The sequence below is a fragment of the Daldinia caldariorum genome (assembly GCF_022478825.1).
Source record: "Daldinia caldariorum strain CBS 122874 unplaced genomic scaffold F4812scaffold_8, whole genome shotgun sequence".
Taxonomy (NCBI): domain Eukaryota; kingdom Fungi; phylum Ascomycota; class Sordariomycetes; order Xylariales; family Hypoxylaceae; genus Daldinia; species Daldinia caldariorum.
In genome coordinates, this window is record NW_025953044.1 from 1283646 (window position 1) to 1302703 (window position 19058).

The window sequence follows — 19058 nt, forward strand, 5'->3', positions numbered from 1 at the left end:
TCAGGTCGAAAACTGCAGACCGTCCGTAAAGTTTCCCCATCGCGAATGCACATAGTCGATCGGCGGGCGGTTCCTCGGTCTCCAACTACCAGCCATGCCGTACACAGGCAGCTCATCCTCTACCGCTTTCACGTACGTGGCATCCAGAGCCCATATACGCTGTGTGCCTGTTGTCGCATCCTTTGATATCTTAGGTGTCGCGGACTTTATCGATTTCTTCTCCATGTGCTTCAAAAGCCTCGTCAGAACCATCGCCGTGTTATCGGCTCCGACGGTCCAGGCGTGGTTCGAATACCCGAATACGAACATCATGTTCGGAACCGAGTCCAGCATAGACCCGTTCCAGACGTAATGCTTGCCCCACGTTATAGGCTCGTTGTCAACTCGGATCTCGATCTTTCCCCCCAGCATCATCTTCAGACCTGTCGCCTTGACGATGATATCGGCCTTCACGGTCTGGCCATCTTTCATCTTGAGCTCGTTCTCCGTCACCGTGTCGATCTCGGCCGTGACGAGGTGTACATGCGGCAGACCGAACGATTTGAAGAAGACGCCGTCGGGGTCGACGCAAATCCGCTGCACCCACGGATTGTATCGCGGCTTGAAATGCTTGTCATGGTCAAACCCCTGCGGGAGGTGCTTGGTCGCGTCTTTACGGAACACCTCCCTGACGAAGTCGGGAAAGTATTGGCACAGAAGGACGATTAGGTATGGTGAGATAAGGTAACGTATACGTCGGTACAAGTCGACGAGAGGCCGAGGGAAATAGTTATGAAGCCACGCCGAATCATTCGGGGTGGGGGTTATATAAGTAGGGCTTCGCTGGATCATCGTAACTTCGCCGGCTTTCTCTGTGAGCGCCGGCAGAATACTAATAGCCGAAGCACCGCTTCCAATGAGGGCGATTTTCTTCTTTTCATAATTCAAGTCCTGCGGCCAAAACTGCGGGTGGACAACCTTTCCTATACGCTGGTTAGATCGAAACGCTCGAACTAGGCACGTTGAATGTTCTTACCCTTGAAGTTTTCTATGCCAGGTATCTCGGCATGGAAGACATCATCGTAATCGAAGTATCCCGTTCCTAGGATAAGCCACCGAGCGCGGAAAGTCTTAGTTTCCTTGTCCTGATTTACGGCCGTGATAGTCCAGTCTTTGGTCTCCGTGGACCAGTGCGCCGATAAGACGTTATGGCGGAACCGGATATACTTGTCCAGATGGTGCGTAGATACGGCATCCTTGAGATAGTCCATAATCTGCTCTCCTGTCGCAATTGGGTTATGGAAGGGCAAGGGATGCCATTCGAAAGCTATGGAATAGATGTAGGAGTCGTTGCGAACGCCTGGGTAACGGTAAAGATCCCAAGTGCCGCCAATCTCGTCGCGGCCTTCTAGGATAGTAAATTTGACATGAGGAGTTTCGGTTTGCAAGCGATATGCGCAGTTGATTCCAGAGATTCCAGCTCCCACGATGAGGACATCGAGCACTTCGGCTTCGGTAGAAGCTGTCTTGGACTGCGCCATTTTCGATTATTCGAGGATTCTAAGTTGCAAAGATTCTCGGGTTAGATGTGAGTTGGTATGATGATAAATTGGAAGTTGAAATGGGCGAGTTCTTCTTTCAGGGAGGTTTTAATTCCTTCGTTTTTCAACTCCTCTGGTCTTGGCTGTCGGCTGAAGCCAACACGAGTTACCTAGGCTGGTTAAAGGTAGGTAATGCTACCCTCGTCCAAAATCACATGGAACCAACAAGGCTATATTCTTTTTTTAGTTAGTTACCTGACCTTTTAGTAAAATGTAATATATCTACTTTTTACCCAATACGCAACCTAACCTCAGGGTTCCAGGGCTTTGGAGGTTCTGGGCCTTAGAGTTTTGTTAGCCCAAGGAGATTTCGAGACGATATGCGTATTATACTGGAACCGGCCGGCTGCAGGTCAATCCTGCAGTGCAACCAATCGACCAATCCTGTACTGTAACCCGATGGAATACTACCTACCACTTCCTACCATCCAAATCCAACTTGGTCTCATAAACTTAATAAGCTAAGCCAAGCATAAGTCATAGGTACGGTTCAAGTATTAGAAGTATTTGAGAAGGAGGAGATAATGTCCGATCATAAGACATTAACCATAAGACCTTTCCTCGTTTTTCACCCATCTCGAAAAGAAAATCGGCCAACCCGCTAGGAAAAAACGCATCATGTCGTCGGCTCTGGATTTTTTATCCCTTCTTCCACCGGAACAGCAACAGCCCATTCTCAATGGCCCAGCGCTGGCTCCACCTAGCAAAGATGTGGTGCCAAACTTTGAGAATCCGCCGAACATGAACAGACTTGTTGTAGCGGTCGTCACGGTTGGCTTGGCCATAGTCACAATTGCGGTTTTCCTTCGTGCTTATGTGAAGATCTGGATTGTGAAAAACCCACAGATTCAAGATGGTGAGATTCAGACTTTGTCCCTGTCTTTCAACTCGCCTCTGTCCTAACGTCTCTATGATTGTTTGTTAGCTATTGGTCTTCTCTCATATGTAAGTTGCCTCATCTCTAAGTTACCTACGTTGCCGAAATGCATGTTGCTTACTTTGGTATACAAAAGGGCGCATTTATTGGCTATTCATACTGCATCTATCGCTTTGCAGCAACGTCCGGAATGTTTGTCCATCAATGGAATTTCCTAGTGCGCGACCTGTCGGGAATGATTTATGTAAGTCCAGACTCCAGCCATCGTATCGTATCGTTAGGCATGTTTCGTACGACTAACAGGAAAAGATCGTTCAACTTGCTGTCAATTTCTACGCGATCGTTTTAATTCTATTAAAAACGGCTATCTTAATAGACTGGGTCCAAATGTTTATTCCGCGTGGTACTCGTGGGGTGTTCTTCGTTAGTATCCCAAGTCTCTGGTTCCCCCCGCATTCTTCATATACCTGGTAGTTATTCTCGAGTTGATCATCGCTAACTACCTGGCCTACCTTGATGTTCAATGTAGTGGACCTGCTATGGAATTCTCTTGTTCAACTTCCTCTTTTATTTCTCTTCTGAGATAGCTGGGAACCTTAGCTGCATACCGTTTGCGAGAATCTGGGACAAGACCATTCCGGGTAAATGTTTCGATCGCAACCCATTAGATTTGACGACAGCTAGCGTCAACGTGGTCTGTGACCTCTTCATCCTTATCGCTCCACAAAAGATCATCTGGGGTCTACACTTGACAAGAGAGAAAAAGATCGGCGTTTCCATCGTCTATGCCATAGGTCTTCTGTAAGTCAAAATCGCACATTCGCCATCCCCCACTTACCTACACTATGTATAGTTGGTAGGCTAATCAGAGAATGTAGGTCCATTATTTTCGCAATCGTTCGACTAGGGTTAAGCATACACCATCTTAGCTCTCAGGATTGGACATTCAATATCTCGCAGGTGGCCCTATTATCCTTTGCTGAACTGGCCTTTGGAATACTGGTGTTTTGCATTCCCGCGATTCCCAAAGCGTTCAAGGAATCAAAACTACTGGGCCGGATGGTGTCCTCTACGACTCGTATCAAGACTATGGATGCGGCCACTTGGAGCACCTCGCAGCTACGAAAGAACCCCGACGGGATTGGAGAATACAATCGCATGGAGCATCCCGACAACGAAATCTCGCTAGCGGATTTTCATTCGGGGGACAGCCACGGGCGTAGCAGTGCTGGCATCATCAAAGGTAACAGGGATGGTGATGAGCGTGGATGGGGGGGTATCGCTCGGACCACTCAAGTTACTATCTCGGTAGAGCAACAGAATAAGCATCCAGAGGGAAATGGGTTCGATGGCAACAGTCACCCCTGGGCTTCGGATCGCGTGTAAAAGTAGAATTATCTAGAGATACCTATCACCATGTATAATATTTACTATGTATCACGAAAGATGTATTTTTACAGTTAAATGAGCCTAATGGATGTATGGACCTAACAAATGGCCATTTTTACTTGAATCCCTCACTTCATTCTTGAAAGATTTATACCTAATATAATACTTTATTACTAGTGCTGTCTACACAAGTTCAACGAGTAACTACGGTTGAGCATAGCTGCCACTCGGCAAATGCCCTAAAATTGGTGAAAATTTATAGGGTCACCCTTTAAAATGGTGGGGTACATTTAAATTGCAAGGATGCTTTACTATGCTTTAAGACATGTTTGCGCTTAAGATAGTACACTATGCACTAAAAACGAGTATCTGGGGGTACGGGGGATTTGCTTTTAGCTTGGGTGTATTAGTTAAGGAAGTAAATACTGTATTTTTAGTACTAATAGTAGCTAACTCCCCTGTAATTATAGTGGCAAGCTACTTATATCTTAACGTATAAATCACTATCTGCCTTATGATTAGTGTCAGCCTAATACAGTGCTAGTATTATTAAGGACGTTAGATTATTAAGACTAGAGACTTGGCAACGTGCTTTTGAATTACCTACCTACCTAAGGCTCACATCGAATGCGCTTATATTAAATACGTGTATTACTTACTCGGATAAGGCTTTTAATACAGATTGGATTAAACTGAATTAATTAAATTAATTAAATACGAAGGCGTATTCTTTTGCAGGTGGGAGGTATGCTGTAAGCGCTATAAAATTTAACCAATAGGAGGGTGCGCATCTTGGAGGCTCAAAAAAAGTCAACCCCTTTTCATGCATAATGTACCATAAATCCATATTTTGTTTTATTCTTTTCTTTTATTAGCCTTGGGGTGTCTGTATCTCAACTTTACGTCATTTGCCGAGTGGCAGCTATGCTCAACCGTAAGTAACCCCAAGGGGTGCTAGGCTTTAATTAAGAAAACGGCTAATACTTGCCTAGGTAGGGAGGACAGATCGAAAGACTTCCTACTAGGCGTATTATAAGTCTATATCAAAATCAAAATATTTTCGAGCATTCATAATATTTCATGGAATTTCATTGTTTTCCCCCTTTTTTTTCAGCATATGATAAGGGTCGAATTAACCTCTTATTGGCGCTTGAAACTTGGTACCCTATCTTTAGTCTTGCCTGTCTTCCTAATCAAAGCGCAGCACTTGTGTAGATAGCACTAGTAACGAGTATGTCTAAAAGAACCGGGGAAGAACAAGGTCGAGTTGAATTGTAAAGAACACGCAATAAGACCCACCTCATACTACCTAATATTTTATTATATTAGTTTAGCTAGTTGTTAAAATAGCGCACTTGTTAGTTATACCGTCATCGTATGGCTTCTCCAAATACATAGTAAGAGGTAAGTATTCCAGGTTCTGTCACATTTTCAAATGCCCTTGCATATCTATTGATAATGGTTTCTTCAAACCAAAAGTTGTCATTTGTTACCATCGCCTACGGAAGAGGCACAGTCCGGTCCTTTTAGAAGAAGGGGAAGCAGATATTGATTATGTCTGAGCGAATCCTTTCCCGCAAGTTCGTTATAACAGAAAGGGTAGCAATAGGCTTCGCATCCTAGTGCTTAAATCAGACGTTCGCTTACGAAACTGGTAATCGCCGTCTTGCACTACTAAAGCCGAGCCGCGGAATGCAACGGCGGTGGTAGGATGCATATTCTTTATGTCTGGGTGAGGCTCAGTACGCCGACAGAAGAGTTGGCGTTTCTTCATATAGGCTTGAGATGTCCATACGTGGTGTTTAAACAATGGCAGGTATCATTTGATCATCCGTGCTATCGTTCAGAACAAACGGTTGGCACGTCCAGGAGCGTCGTATCTGTGGTATAGGTATTTCCTACCTCTATAATGACAATATATGGTCTTGAGAAATAATTCTTGTAAGAGGTGCAAACCATTGCTATGGAATTTTGGTTCTGGATGGTCCCACCCCTTAAGCGGGGGTTGGGGGCGCAGCCCGTTTTGGATCCTGCACCTAGGGAAACTTGCTTGGAGAACGTGAAGCGGACTTGAAGGCAACACAGCCACAGCTATTGGCATGAGATAGCCACAGCTAGCGGTGTGGCGTGTCGCAAGAGACGGTATTCACGGAGCGAGCGCCGTTCAGTATAGCTGATATACGCACGAACTACCTAGGTTAGGTAGCTATGAGGGAGGCTACAACATGTTGATGAAACTAGAGTCTAGAGCTTACAAGAAGCTTACAAGAAGCTACCGGGAGTATTTTGAGTCATGGAATACGAAGACATCTAGACCGTCAAGGGCGAAGTTGTTTTGAAAGATGCTTGCGATACTTGTCTCCAACTTCTAGGTACCCAAGCAATAACATTTACGATGAAATTAGACTCAATGTTTCGGACACTCACTCTCTTTAAGATATCAGAACAACCCAACGAGTACTTACGTTGACAGGTACTTATATTCCCCTCCCCCAATCCATTCTACTATCACGAGATAGAGCAAGAAGAATAGACCCAGCTTCCCTACTCTACAAGGAACTCTAACCAGACGGATCTTGGAACTAGATAAGGTATACAGCTATATACATAGAACGTATACTTTATGCTACACGTGTAGATGTCTCATCTAGGATCCTGACACATCATAACCAAGTCTACCTAGCATACACTGATCATGCCAGGGATGTGTGGGTACACAGGGATATCGTAAAGAGAGTGCTTACGGGCTGACGGGCTAAGCTTTCATCGTAGTACCAAAATCTTCAGCTTACCTACCTACCTATTCTTAAGGGTAATTAGTAGGTTATATCCAGAATCTATCCTAGCAGTATGCAGTTTTACTCGACGCTTGGTTCCCAGATCTAGGTCCCACGTGGCTCCCGATCTGACTGCATTTGTCTGAATCGTCAAAGTTAATTCTTGCAAATACCCTACTAGTGTTATTCTCAAGCATGTCTTGCATGTAGGTACCTATCTAAGGTAGATTAGGTATGTATAACACTGCATGCGATATGACTACTGCTGATTATCTAAGGACTAGGTTATTGAGGTACCTAGCAGGCTAAAGTAAGGTCATTCAAGATCGCATGTTATGATGTATGCCATATTTGGGTGATTATCTATTTCAACGTACGTTTATCCTTTATTCTTCGATCCTTCAAACGAGCTTGTACGACGTTGGAGGTAGCACAGGGGCTCAAATTCGATATCTTTGCGCCTTACATTAGGTACCAAAGAGTTACGGATGGCACCACTCTTCTTTGTGCTAGTCTGAGAGGTTTAGGAACAAGAAACTGTTTGCGATCAACATTCAAGCCTCTTTCCCATAGCAATGCAACGCTAGCTAGCATAAAGTTGCCTATAACCTGACTTGGCGGTAAAGAATCGTTCGAAACTCCGGCACCACGAGAGTTAATTAATCTCACAGTAAATTAATAGAGCCATAATTTTGTTAGCTACTTGCGGAGTCGTCGTGGATTACAAATTGTATCCATGAAAGGTCAGCCTCGTATATTCGTAGATAGGCTTGCTGATGCGTTGCTAACCTGATACCACCTATAAAATCTCACCTTTTCTGCACATCTCATGCTGGACTTACGATACTTGTATATTACTATCAACTGCCAGTGTACCCGACCTAGCCGTCGTGGACAACCCATGTATGTCACTTTACCTACTTCAAAAGGATGTTCATCTTGTCATGAGCAACAAGACTTGAAGCCATATAAACGATATTATTCATTCGCCTGTATCTTAGATACGTTTCACTAGAGATTCTCAAGACTACATAACTCGGTTCTACTACTAGGAACTTCAAAAAGATCCTGGTAAACACGAGTTTATATAGGAATCTTTCCTATCGGCCATAACCTTGCTAATCATGTAACGATGTATAACGTGATGGGAACTCCTTGGTATACGTTGGGTGACCAGCCAGCTCGTAACGTAACTGCATATGTGGTTTACGGCACCTTAAGGCCATAAGGAGGCTGCTAGGTTTTCTTTGAGGTGGATAGTAAAGGGGGTAAGGCAAGCTTGGCACAAGTTGCAAGTGTAGAAGTTTTATTGAGGTATTCTTCGCCAAGTTAATCCAAATCTATCCTATCGTTACCACGATTGGCTGATGCAAAAGTTGCTTGCTGCGGCAATGGCGTGACGGTAGCAAGCGAGCCGCTTCTATACAAGCAGAAAACAAGCAACCAAATTCCTAGCCGCCGCGTTACACGAACAGCCCATGTCTCGTCGAATATTGTATTGTTAATATCAGGTAGCCCACTTAAGCCTTCTTGGGGGATTTTACTCTCCACATAAGTATCATTCCAACCTTCCAAGTATCGACTTCCTTGTAAGCCGATCGTAGCACGCTCTCAATATCCTCGGCCTTATCATCCCAGTTGTTGAACACGCCGACCCAGTTGTAGAGGCTGAGGTAGTTCCGGGAGAACCAGCCGGTAGCGTGTTTCTCCCCTAATACGGTACAACCTATGAATACGCCGTTATCCGCAAGCACGTCCTTGTAGGTGGCAAGCGCTTGGAACTTGCTCGCGCCGCCGGGCACGCAATGGAACAGGTTGAACATGGATATCGTGTCGAACTTCTTGCCTTTTAGCGCCGCCGGTATGGGTGCCTTGATGTCGGCTTCGACGGTGTGGACTGGGACTCGGGGCGCCTCGGCTTGTATGGCGGACTTGGCTGCCTCGAGGCAGTTAGGGTTGAGATCTAATAAAGTGATCTGCCGCTGCGTATTGGCTTGGCGTGTGCGTTGTAGGACGGTTGCAGGAAAATAACCCGTGGCGACACCACAGTCTAGGTGGTTGTGGGAGAAGTGTTCGGCAAACAGGTTGAGCAGTACGTCGCATGGGCAGCCCCATACGTAAGGGACATTAAACTCTAGAACTAGGCGCTGGTATAGATAGTTTAAAATAGATTGTGTGTAGATGCCCGAGCCCAAGCCCGTCGAGCTAGTCTCTGTTACCAGGGTAGTGCTCATTTTCTTTACTTAATTCCTGTGTAAGTGTTGGGAAGTATGTTAGGTATTGAAGAAAGTCCGGAGGTTATTGATAATGACGGAAAGACGCAAGTATCCTACTATATTATATATTATGTCGGAGTATCTAGCAGCACCCGGCTGGGGGGATAGAGCATGGATATATAAAGTATTATAACCGTCCAGCCGGTAGGGCCCTGCCCGATTAGTTTTATGTGAGAAAAAAGACCCAGAGCTGTGGTAGGACAGACCAGTTGGTACTTGGATTCAGCTGGTCCAGATGCTTATCCCATTCTACTCCTATTCCACTCCTACTCGCACAAGGATGCAAGTATAGCCTCAATTCCCGAGACATAGCGTCTGACTGGCAGCGCTGTCTTGGTTAATTTAGGCCGTAACTTAGGACCGTAAGTGCTCTACACGATAGTCAGCAACGGAAACCGTCTGGGGGTGGGACCCATTGGAATTGGAGGATGCATTAGAAGTTCAAATTCCAACACCACGTCGGCCAATCACAGCTTTCAGTGTTTACGAACCCCGGTTAAAAACTCGCCTGCCGCGTAGTCAGCACTACAAACTCGGCCGCGAAGTTTCGGCCGTGAGCTGCTCTAAGCCGGCATCAAGATTTTAAAGGATTAGTTTTTAGAGCGGGAATTGACATGGGGTAACTAGGTAGATAAGATAGCTAATAAGACGTAAATCTAGTAAGTTATAATATGCCGTGTAATTACCTCAGATATAGAAACGCAAGTATATCCAAATCTCGAACACCTCAAGCATAAAAGTTACGAGGCACGAAGCGGGTATACACAAGTAATAAAGTACACCTAACCCAGGCTAAGTTAAGAGGTACCCAGGTAACTCTCTGGGGTAAAAGGCCAATCAAATCCAAGTGGTTTGCCCTAACAGGAAAGTTCCGGGTGATTCTGTGTAACCTTGTGTAACCTTGTGTAACATCTGGCTTAGTCTTAACTTTGGTTTGTCTCATATGTCTGCCTCGTTAGGAGTGGTCCGGGGTAAAGGTGGGTACCTATTTTCAATCACTATAACCAGGACTTTCAAACAGAGAAATACCAGCTACAGCTATCGACGTCTCTGAACCTGTTATCTTATGTAGAAAGCTCTAGGGTATTTCTATGGATTCGCACATACGCCAACGATTCGTGATAAAGGAAGCTGGGAATATATACCACACGCTAACAATGAAGTTACTCAATAGCGGGGTTTCGATTAACCGTTTACCTTACCTTAGGTACCTCTTAATCGCAGATCAGGTCGTCGCGTATCCCCTTCCCAACCCGACAGATAAGAGACTACAAAACTCACTACATGATGTTCAGACGGTAAAATAAGCATGAAAATCATCACTAATATAGTACAAAGGCGGTGACACAAAAGCTAAATTAAGCGTGGAATGCGTGTAATCAAATTCGGGGGAAAAGTAGACAATATCGGGAAGAAGCATTTACGGCTGTGACTCCATCTAATGAGCCACGTTCCGAGGGACATCTGTCTTTACATTAAGTACCCGACCTGAGGTATCTGTGGCAAAAATATGGGATAGCAATATAAATCCGGCAGTCTATCGACTCAACTAAAATTCGATGGAGGTATGTACCTAGGTAGGTTTTCGATACTATCATCGTTGCGGTAATTTGCAAGTCTGGATATTGAAATTATAGCGCTATAGTCACGACGGTACCTAATTACAATCCAAGGAGCATCATGCTCTATACTGCTCCTCACGAAGATGCTGTCATGCCAATTGCTATCATTGGGATCTCAGGGAGGTTTCCTGGTGACGCAGAAAATCCCCAGAAGCTCTGGGATATGATATTCGAGGGGAGAAGCGCTGCGACTAGGATTCCATCTGATCGATTCAACGTCGATTCATTCTACCACCCAAGTACCGAACGTTTTGGAACGATGAACGTTAAGGAAGCCCATTTCATGAAGAGAGATATATCCGCATTCGATGCCCCTTTTTTCAATATTCCTGCTGCGGAGGCCAAGGCTATGGATCCACAACAACGTATGGCACTGGAATGCACGTACGAAGCTCTAGAGAATGGTATGTCAGTCCTATCTACTCTCTTATGCAACCTAATCTGAGTTTCAGTGTCTTCTAGCTGGAATTCGTATGGAAGATGTGTCAGGGTCCGACACCTCGGTCTACGTGGGCACATTTACAAGGGACTATTACGACATGCTGGCACATGACACCGATAACGTCCCCACGTATCAGCCAACGGGGACGGGTCTCGCTATGATGTCTAACAGAGTCTCTTGGTTTTTCAATTTGAGAGGCCCTTGTATTAGTATCGACACCGCCTGCTCATCGTCAATGGTTGCCCTTCACCTTGGCTGCCAAAGCCTTCGTACAGGCGAATCAAAACTTGTAAGCCGTACATGATTTGGGCGCGGGTTATATCTGATTTAAATTCCTAGTCTATTGTCGGTGGGACCAACTTAATGATTGGGCCTGATATTATGAGTGGAATGACCCGATTACACTTTCTGAGCCCAAATGGGAAATCACACTCTTTTGACCACAAAGCTGACGGCTATTCTAGAGGCGAAGGTACCCACCTCTTATAGTATCCATCCTAATAGTATATCTACTTATGTACTAATGAAAATAAATAGGGGCTGGATTCTGCATCCTAAAACCTCTTCATCTGGCTATTAGGGATAACGATGTTATTCGTGGAATTATCCGTAACACGGGAGTTAACCAGGACGGAAATACCCCTGGAATTACGTTACCTTCGGCAAAAGCACAGGAGATGTTGATCCGAAAAGTCTATGCCGACGCTGGGTTGAATTTGGCGGATACAGCATATGTCGAAGCCCATGGCACCGGAACAGCAGCTGGTGACCCAGTTGAGGCGTCCGCTCTTTCAGCTACTTTTGGGAAAGCCAGAGCTCCTGGAGACCCCATTTGGATAGGATCTATAAAGTCGAATATCGGGCATTTGGAAGGAGGTTCAGGCCTTGCACAAGTAATAAAGGGTATCATGATGTTAGAAAAGGGCGAGATTCCACCAAGTCTCTGGTACGAAAAGCCTAACCCACGAATTCCGATGGAAGACTGGAATCTTGCCGTCCCAACTGAGCTTATGTCCTGGCCAAAAGACGGACTGCGCCGGATCAGTATCAACTCTTTTGGGTATGGTGGAACTAATGGTCACTGTATCATCGACGATGCATGCCATTATTTGATAGCTCGGGGTTTATCTGGGAATCACAATGTCCAGATCTTCAGTGGAGCGTCGCCTACTTCAAGTCCCGATTCCGGGATTGACACGACCTATGATGTCGACGTCATGAGCCAACTCAGCGATGGGACCAAACAGTGGAAATCTCTCGAAGGAATTTTGGGAAACCGACTCGAAGCGCGCCTACCCCCTGCCCCAAAACTTCTAGTATGGAGTTTACACGACCAAGCCGGCATTTCGCGAACTTCGAATGATTATAGAGCATACCTCGATGCCAGACTTAAAGATACATCGACTGAAACGATAGAGGGGAATCATGATAGGAAACTCCTCTGTAAACTCGCTCGTACCCTTGCCGGGCGGCGTAGCATTCTTCCGTGGAAGTCATATATTATCGCAACATCATGCGAAGAAGCTCTTGAGAAATTGTCGAAGCCCATAAAAAATGTCCGATCCAATGACAAGTTGGATCCAAATTTGGCGTTCGTCTTTACTGGTCAAGGTGCACAGTGGTACGCTATGGGGCGTGAACTTCTAACACTCCCTGTGTTTAGAGAAAGTCTTGAAGGGGCAGGAAGATACTTCGTACAATTAGGAGCGCCTTGGTCACTTATAAGTAAGATTCTATTTTGCACAATTATTATCCCTTCGCCCCTTAAGAATTCGATCTAAAACATATAAATAGCTGAGATTTGGAAAGATGAAAGGACATCAAAGCTGGATTCAGCAGACCTGAGCCAGCCTGTATGTACCGCCCTTCAAATTGCGTTGGTCGACTTGTTGAGAATGTGGAATATCTTTCCAAAAGCCGTTGTCGGACATTCAAGTGGTGAGATCGCCGCAGCTTACGCTAAAGGAGCACTCTCACGCGAGGACGCTTGGGCGATCGCTTATCACCGTGGCCACCTCTCGAACTGCATTCGGGGCTTCGTTCCCCAACTCCAGGGGTCTATGTTAGCTGTTGGGCTCGGAGCCGGAGATATACAAGCATACATCTCCCGTGTCACCGAAGGCAAGGCCACCATTGCTTGCAAAAACAGTCCCTCTAGTGTAACACTGTCGGGAGACTCCGTAGCCATAGCCCAACTAGAGAAGTTACTCAAGGATGATGGCCATTTTGCGAGGAAGCTCAAAGTGGATGTCGCCTATCACTCGCCACACATGCAGGTTATTGCGGACAGATACTATCGAGCTATTAGTGAAATCACACCTCTCCCCGAGGGCCGAAGCATAGTGAAGATGTTTTCGTCTTTGACTGGGAACCTAGCACACAATTCCGAGTTTGGCCCTTCGTATTGGGTGGCTAATATGGTTGGCCAAGTAAATTTTACCGCAGCAGTTGAACGTATGTTCACTTATTCAGAAGAGAAAACGAAGGGGCGGGCGAGGAAGGGGTTTGTTAAGCACTTCATCGAACTTGGCCCCCATTCTGCGCTCAAAGGCCCGCTAAATCAGATATTAGGCCAGGATACATGGAAGTCGTTCGCGAAAGACTATACGTACCAATCTATACTCTTAAGAGGCGCAAACGCTTGTGAAACTGCGTTTGCTGTTGCGGGTGAGCTGTACCAGTCTGGATATAGCGTGGACGTTAATGCTGTCAATGAGCAGAGCCTTTCCGACGACTTCTTAGTTGATCTACCTCCTTTCAGCTGGAATCATAATGCCAAGCATTGGGCGGAATCTTTATTTTCCAAGGCACATAGATTCCGCGACCACCCTAGACAGGACCTCCTTGGTCTACAAACTCACGAGCGTCTGACAAATGAACCCCGGTATCGTAACACCCTTCGGGTGACGGAGGTACCTTGGATAGAGCAGCATAAGGTCCAAGGTACCATACTTTACCCTGCTGCCGGAATGGTAATTATGGCTATTGAAGCCATGTCCCAAGATGCTGCGAAGGATCGTGCAATTGACAGCTATGAGCTTCGCGATGTTATTATTGGTAAAGCTATTGTAGTTCCTAATGACGAAGACGGTGTTGAAACCATGCTCTCGATCAAGCCTTACCGCACCGGATCGCGAGCCCTCACTTCGACTTGGCAGGAATTCCAGATTTACTCACGCAAAGAAGCATGGGAATTAAACTGCTCGGGTTTGATCCGCATCAATTATAAGGAGACTGCTAACACAACTTTTGAGGACGAAAGCGTGATGCTTGCAACGAAGCTTTCAGAAGAGTATCATCGCATGCGAGAAGATTATTCCCGGGCCCAACACCCACGGCAATTCTACGACCATCTCCATGCTGTCGGCCTTCAATACGGTCCTGTTTTCCAGAACCTAATCGAAATAAAGAAGGGCAACTTCTGGAGCGCTTGTAAGTTAAGGATTCCGGATACGAAGAGCATTATGCCTCATAATTTCGAGTACCCTCACATCATCCACCCCGCTACATTGGACGGCATTATCCACATGGCCTGGCCGTCATACACTAATGTAGGCGACAATATCACCTCGGCTATGGTACCGACAGGTATCGGTCGTTTAGTTATATCAGCGGATATCCCGAATCAGCCCGGTGAAGTCCTGTCCGGCTACTCTAAGCGGAACAAGACCGACTCCGGAAACGACGAATGGTCTATATCTGTGGCTAACGCTCAATGGAACAAGCCACTCGTTAATTTTGAAGGTATAAAGTACGCCGTTGTCCATGATGCTAACCAAGATGACGCTACCTCCGCCCAGTCCTTACAAAAACTCGCTACGGTCCTCGAATGGAAGCCGGATGCGTCTCTTATGGACCGTGAGCAACTCAAAAATTACAGTCTCAATGCTGTGAAACACATTGTGAGCCCCAGTCGCAAGTTGCTGGAAGAACTCGAAATCGCCAGTTTAATATATATCAAACGTATTGTAAACGATCTTTCTCTGTCTGAAATCGAGAGTCTCCCGTGGCATCTCAAGCTCTACAACAACTACATGTGCAAGCGCTATTATATGGGCAAGAAGCGACAGCTTTGCTATCAAACCCCAGATTCCAATTGGCTAGACCTAGGGGAGCAAGCCGAGTCCGAGCTGCTGGAACGTGTGTCCAAGTCTTCTCCCGACGGCGCTATCCTATGTGCACACGGTAAACATCTTCCGCAGATTTTCCGCGGACAGATACCACCTCTTCAAGTTCTTATGCACGACGGCCTTCTCCACGACTGGTACAAATCTTCACTGGGTCTGGAACGTCATAACAGCCAAATGGTAGCTTACATCCAGCTGCTGGCCCATAAGAACCCCAACATGAATATCCTCGAAGTAGGAGGAGGTACGGGTGGCGTGACCTTACCTATACTCAAGTCGCTCGGCGGTTCCAATAATACCTCGCCGCGCTTCAAAAAGTACACTTTTACTGATATAAGTCCCGGCTATTTCGAAAAGGCCGCCGACAAATTAGCTGCCTGGACTCCGTTTATGGAGTACAGCAAACTTAACATCGAGCAGGACCCTACCTTTCAAGGATTCCAAGAGCACTCCTACGATCTAATCATTGCGTCGAATGTGCTACATGCTACCAGGTATCTAGCGCAAACCTTGAAACATATCCATAAACTATTGAAACCGTAGGTAAATATCTAGTTAGACCTTGCATCACAATCCCTTTTTGAGAGGTAGACACACTACTAATCCGTGATTATAGAAATGGCAAACTAGTCCTCGGCGAAATAACGAACCCAGCCGGGAAAATGAGATCCCATATGATTGTGGGCTCGCTTGAAGGCTGGTGGTATGGTGAGTTTGGCAACTCATGATAACACTCGCTTAACTTGGACACTACTAACGCCTCATACAGGCGAGGACGACGGGCGTCACGGAAGACCGTATCTAACCTTAAATAAATGGAATGATCTTATGCTTGAAGTGGGGTTTTCCGGCGTGGAGGTTGGCTTCTCGGATTTCGAGGACGAAATAGATGTGACCAATTCTGCCATGGTCACTACTGCTACCGCACCCAAACCCCCGGATACCTCGCAAGAAGTCATGATTGTTCTGCCAACAGCCCCTGGTCAGGAAGAGATATCTAACTTTGCAGACAATGTCGCATCTCGAATGAGGGAGGCTGGCCGCGATGTGATAATCATGAGACTACAAGATACTCCTAATATCGATATCAGGAATAAGTCGTGTCTCATTCTGGTCGACATTGGGAATAAAGAAGGCTTCCTCACTAATGTCTCTACTGAAGACTGGGATGCCCTAAAGAACCTCATCTTTACGTCCCAAAGCGCTACATACGTAACACGCGGCGGCACTATCAACAGCGAAAACCCTCAATCTAACCTCATAACTGGCTTATCGAGGACCATCCGCTCCGAGAACCCTACCATTGCCCTCTCCACGTTGGATTTGGATCCGAATGTTCCTATAAATACCGACGACACTATCGCCGAAGTCGTCAAAGTGTTCACGGCGTTAACGAATTCCAAAGGCTTAGAGCGCCAGGACTGGGAGGTCGCTATAAGGGACAGCGTCCCAATAATCCAAAGGGTCGTTCTGGAGAAGGGCCTAAACGATCTAATCAAAACATTACATACGGTTCCTCAGCCTGAACCGGCCCCTTTCAAGCAAGATGGTCGGCCGTTAGTACTCCAGATTGGTTCTCCCGGAAGACTCGACACGCTGCGGTTCGCGGACGATCTTACCGCTCTGGAGCCGCTTTCCAGCCACGAAGTCGAGATCGAAGTAAGGAGCGCGGGCCTCAACTCCAAGGACGTTATGGCCGCGACGGGCCAGTTCTCGCAGCATGACCTCGGCCTTGACGCAAGTGGAATCGTGAGCCGCGTCGGCCGCGAAGTCAAGGCGTTCCGGCGCGGAGACAAGGTGATGACGTGGAAGAGGGGGACGTTCAGAAATTACATCCGGACAGACGAGTCCATGGTCCAATTCATTCCGGAAGACTTCGATTTCAACGTAGCGGCCTCGGTCCCATTCGTCTACAGCGCGGCATACTACGCTCTCGTCAACGTTGGAAATGTACGGAAGGGGGAGACGGTGCTGATCCACAGCGCGGCCGGCGGCTTCGGACAGGCTTCAATTGCGCTTGCCCAGTACTTCGGCGCCGAGATCTTTGCTACGGTCTCGTCGCGCGAGAAGAAGCAGCTGCTGATAGATACCTACGGGGTGCCCGAGGACCGTATCTTCAACAGCCGCGACGCGAGTTTTGCGCAGGCGGTTAAGCGGCGCACTGGTGGGCGTGGGGTAGATGTGCTGCTGAACACGCTCACCGGCGATGCGCTGAGGGAATCGTGGCATTGCGTTGCGCGCTTCGGCCGGTTCGTCGAATTGGGGCAGAGGGACATCGATGGGAACACCGGGCTTGACATGGCGCCCTTTATCAAAAACGTGTCCTTCCACTCCGTCAACATGATTGATCTCATGGACCACGATGTCCCCGCCGCAGCGAAAGTGTTCCGCGAGGTCATAGATCTGATCCGTGCGGGCGTCGTAAAGCCCGTCACGCCAATCACCACGGTGCCTTTCTCGAAGGCGGAAGAGGCTTTTAAACTCATGCAAACTGGCCAGCACGCCGGTAAGCTGGTGCTAGAAGCAGTCGACGGCGATATTGTTCAAGCCATCCCTCCGAGTATAGCTCCAGCGCATTTCTATCCCGATGCAACATACGTGATCGTAGGCGGTACGGGTGGTCTAGGCGGTTCCATCGCCAACTGGATGGCGGAATCCGGTGCGAAGAACATCCTCCTCCTATCTCGTTCAGGGGCCAGCAAGGCGTCCGTCCCAGACTTGTTAGCCCAACTCGCTAGTCAAGGAGTCAGAGCGGACGCATGGGCGTGCGATGTTGCGGATGAACACCAACTGCAGATATGTTTGGATAGATGCAATACGGAGAATTGGCCTGCTATTCGCGGCGTGGTCCAAGGGGCTATGGTGCTTAGAGACGGTGTAAGTTCCCCCTTAATTTGCGATCGCATAGGAAGGCTGTCGCTAACCAAAATCTTCCGGAATAGATCGCCCAGAGTATGTCGTCGGAACAATTCCTCGCCACAACTCGAAGCAAGGTCCAGGGAAGCTGGAACTTACACCGCCATCTCCCTGAAGACCTCGACTTCTTTGTGATGCTTTCGTCTATTGCCGGCATCGGCGGCTCTCGCGGCCAAGGCAACTACGCAGCGGGCAACACGTACCAAGACGCGCTAGCGCACCACCGCCGCAACCTCGGCCTCTCAGCGTGCGCGATCGACGTCGGCATGGTGCTCGGCGCGGGCTTCCTATCCGACGAGACGACGGACGACCGGGTCCTCGAGAACATGCAGAGCTGGATCGTGATCGGGATCTCGGAGAAGGAGTTTCTGAGTATCCTCCAAGCGGCGATCACGGGACGGAGCTCCAACTCCAGCTCCAGCTCCGACGACGACGGCGCGCGCGTGCCCCCGCAGGTCATGACGGGCCTCGGGACGGGCGGGATACTGCTGCGCGGCGCGAGGGAGGAGCCGTACTACTACAAGGACGTCAAGTTCGCGCATCTCGCGGAGGTCGATACGCACCAGCTGGCGAGGGCGACGCACGAGGACACCGTGCAGCTCCGCGCGCAGCTCGCGCAGGCGGGCAGCATCGAGCAGGCCGCGGACATCGTTGCGGAGGCACTGGTGAAGAAACTTGCTAAGTCGATGATGATATCAGCCGGTAAGTTAGCCACATATCCTAGTAGCAACCCCCCGCCCTTTGCTCCCCCTCCCCTTTTTTTTTTTTTTTTTTTTTTTTTTTGAGAAATAAGGTAGGTAAGAGGGGGATTTCCGAAAGCTAATCGGGCGGACCAAACAGAGGACATCGAGATCTCGAGACCGGTAAGCAGCTACGGCGTTGATAGCTTGCTTGCCGTCGAGCTACGGTCTTGGATATACTCGGAGATACAGTCGGATATCTCGGTGTTCGACCTGCTGAGCAAGACCGCCCTCGCGTCGCTCGCGAGAAAGATAGTTCTGGGCTCGAAGGCGATATCGGATGCGGTGAAGGAGGCGGAGTAGAAAAGGGGT

The 19058-nt window shown here is 47.6% G+C and overlaps 4 protein-coding genes across 4 annotated transcripts; 2 read left to right on the forward strand and 2 right to left on the reverse strand.

Annotated features, from left to right (window-relative positions):
• Nucleotides 1-1520, reverse strand: F4812DRAFT_451172 (FAD/NAD(P)-binding domain-containing protein; the record flags this gene model as incomplete). Its single annotated transcript, XM_047936173.1, has 2 exons — nucleotides 1-962; nucleotides 1016-1520. The coding sequence occupies 2 exons, from the start codon at nucleotides 1518-1520 to the stop codon at nucleotides 1-3; spliced, it is 1467 nt and encodes a 488-aa protein (XP_047790421.1).
• A 339-nt stretch (nucleotides 1521-1859) lies between these two features.
• On the forward strand, nucleotides 1860-3973 carry F4812DRAFT_391008 (uncharacterized protein). The gene is made up of 6 exons (XM_047932117.1): nucleotides 1860-2436; nucleotides 2506-2525; nucleotides 2594-2701; nucleotides 2767-2880; nucleotides 2987-3258; nucleotides 3336-3973. Exons 1-6 carry the CDS (start codon nucleotides 2199-2201, stop codon nucleotides 3841-3843), a joined length of 1260 nt encoding a protein of 419 aa, XP_047790422.1. The 5' UTR covers nucleotides 1860-2198; the 3' UTR covers nucleotides 3844-3973.
• A 3526-nt stretch (nucleotides 3974-7499) lies between these two features.
• Nucleotides 7500-9408, reverse strand: F4812DRAFT_428897 (uncharacterized protein). Its single transcript, XM_047934225.1, has one exon. The coding sequence runs from the start codon at nucleotides 8855-8857 to the stop codon at nucleotides 8144-8146; it is 714 nt and encodes a 237-aa protein (XP_047790423.1). The 5' UTR covers nucleotides 8858-9408; the 3' UTR covers nucleotides 7500-8143.
• A 1171-nt stretch (nucleotides 9409-10579) lies between these two features.
• F4812DRAFT_459390 (putative polyketide synthase) lies at nucleotides 10580-19049 on the forward strand (the record flags this gene model as incomplete). Its single annotated transcript, XM_047937535.1, has 9 exons — nucleotides 10580-10925; nucleotides 10984-11252; nucleotides 11303-11435; nucleotides 11501-12688; nucleotides 12758-15629; nucleotides 15707-15798; nucleotides 15860-17967; nucleotides 18033-18708; nucleotides 18847-19049. 9 exons carry the CDS (start codon nucleotides 10580-10582, stop codon nucleotides 19047-19049), a joined length of 7887 nt encoding a protein of 2628 aa, XP_047790424.1.
• Between the last annotated feature and the right edge of the window lie 9 nt (nucleotides 19050-19058).

What these genes read in the sequence shown, in the direction of transcription:
- F4812DRAFT_391008 (XM_047932117.1), top strand. Translation starts at nt 2,199, where the DNA reads ATGTCGTCGGCTCTGGATTTTTTATCCCTTCTTCCACCGGAACAGCAA. An exon ending in AAACCCACAGATTCAAGATG is followed by an intron (nt 2,437 to 2,505) that starts GTGAGATTCAGA and finishes ATTGTTTGTTAG; the next exon opens with CTATTGGTCTTCTCTCATAT. An exon ending in CTATTGGTCTTCTCTCATAT is followed by an intron (nt 2,526 to 2,593) that starts GTAAGTTGCCTC and finishes GGTATACAAAAG; the next exon opens with GGCGCATTTATTGGCTATTC.
- F4812DRAFT_428897 (XM_047934225.1), bottom strand. Translation starts at nt 8,857, where the DNA reads ATGAGCACTACCCTGGTAACAGAGACTAGCTCGACGGGCTTGGGCTCG.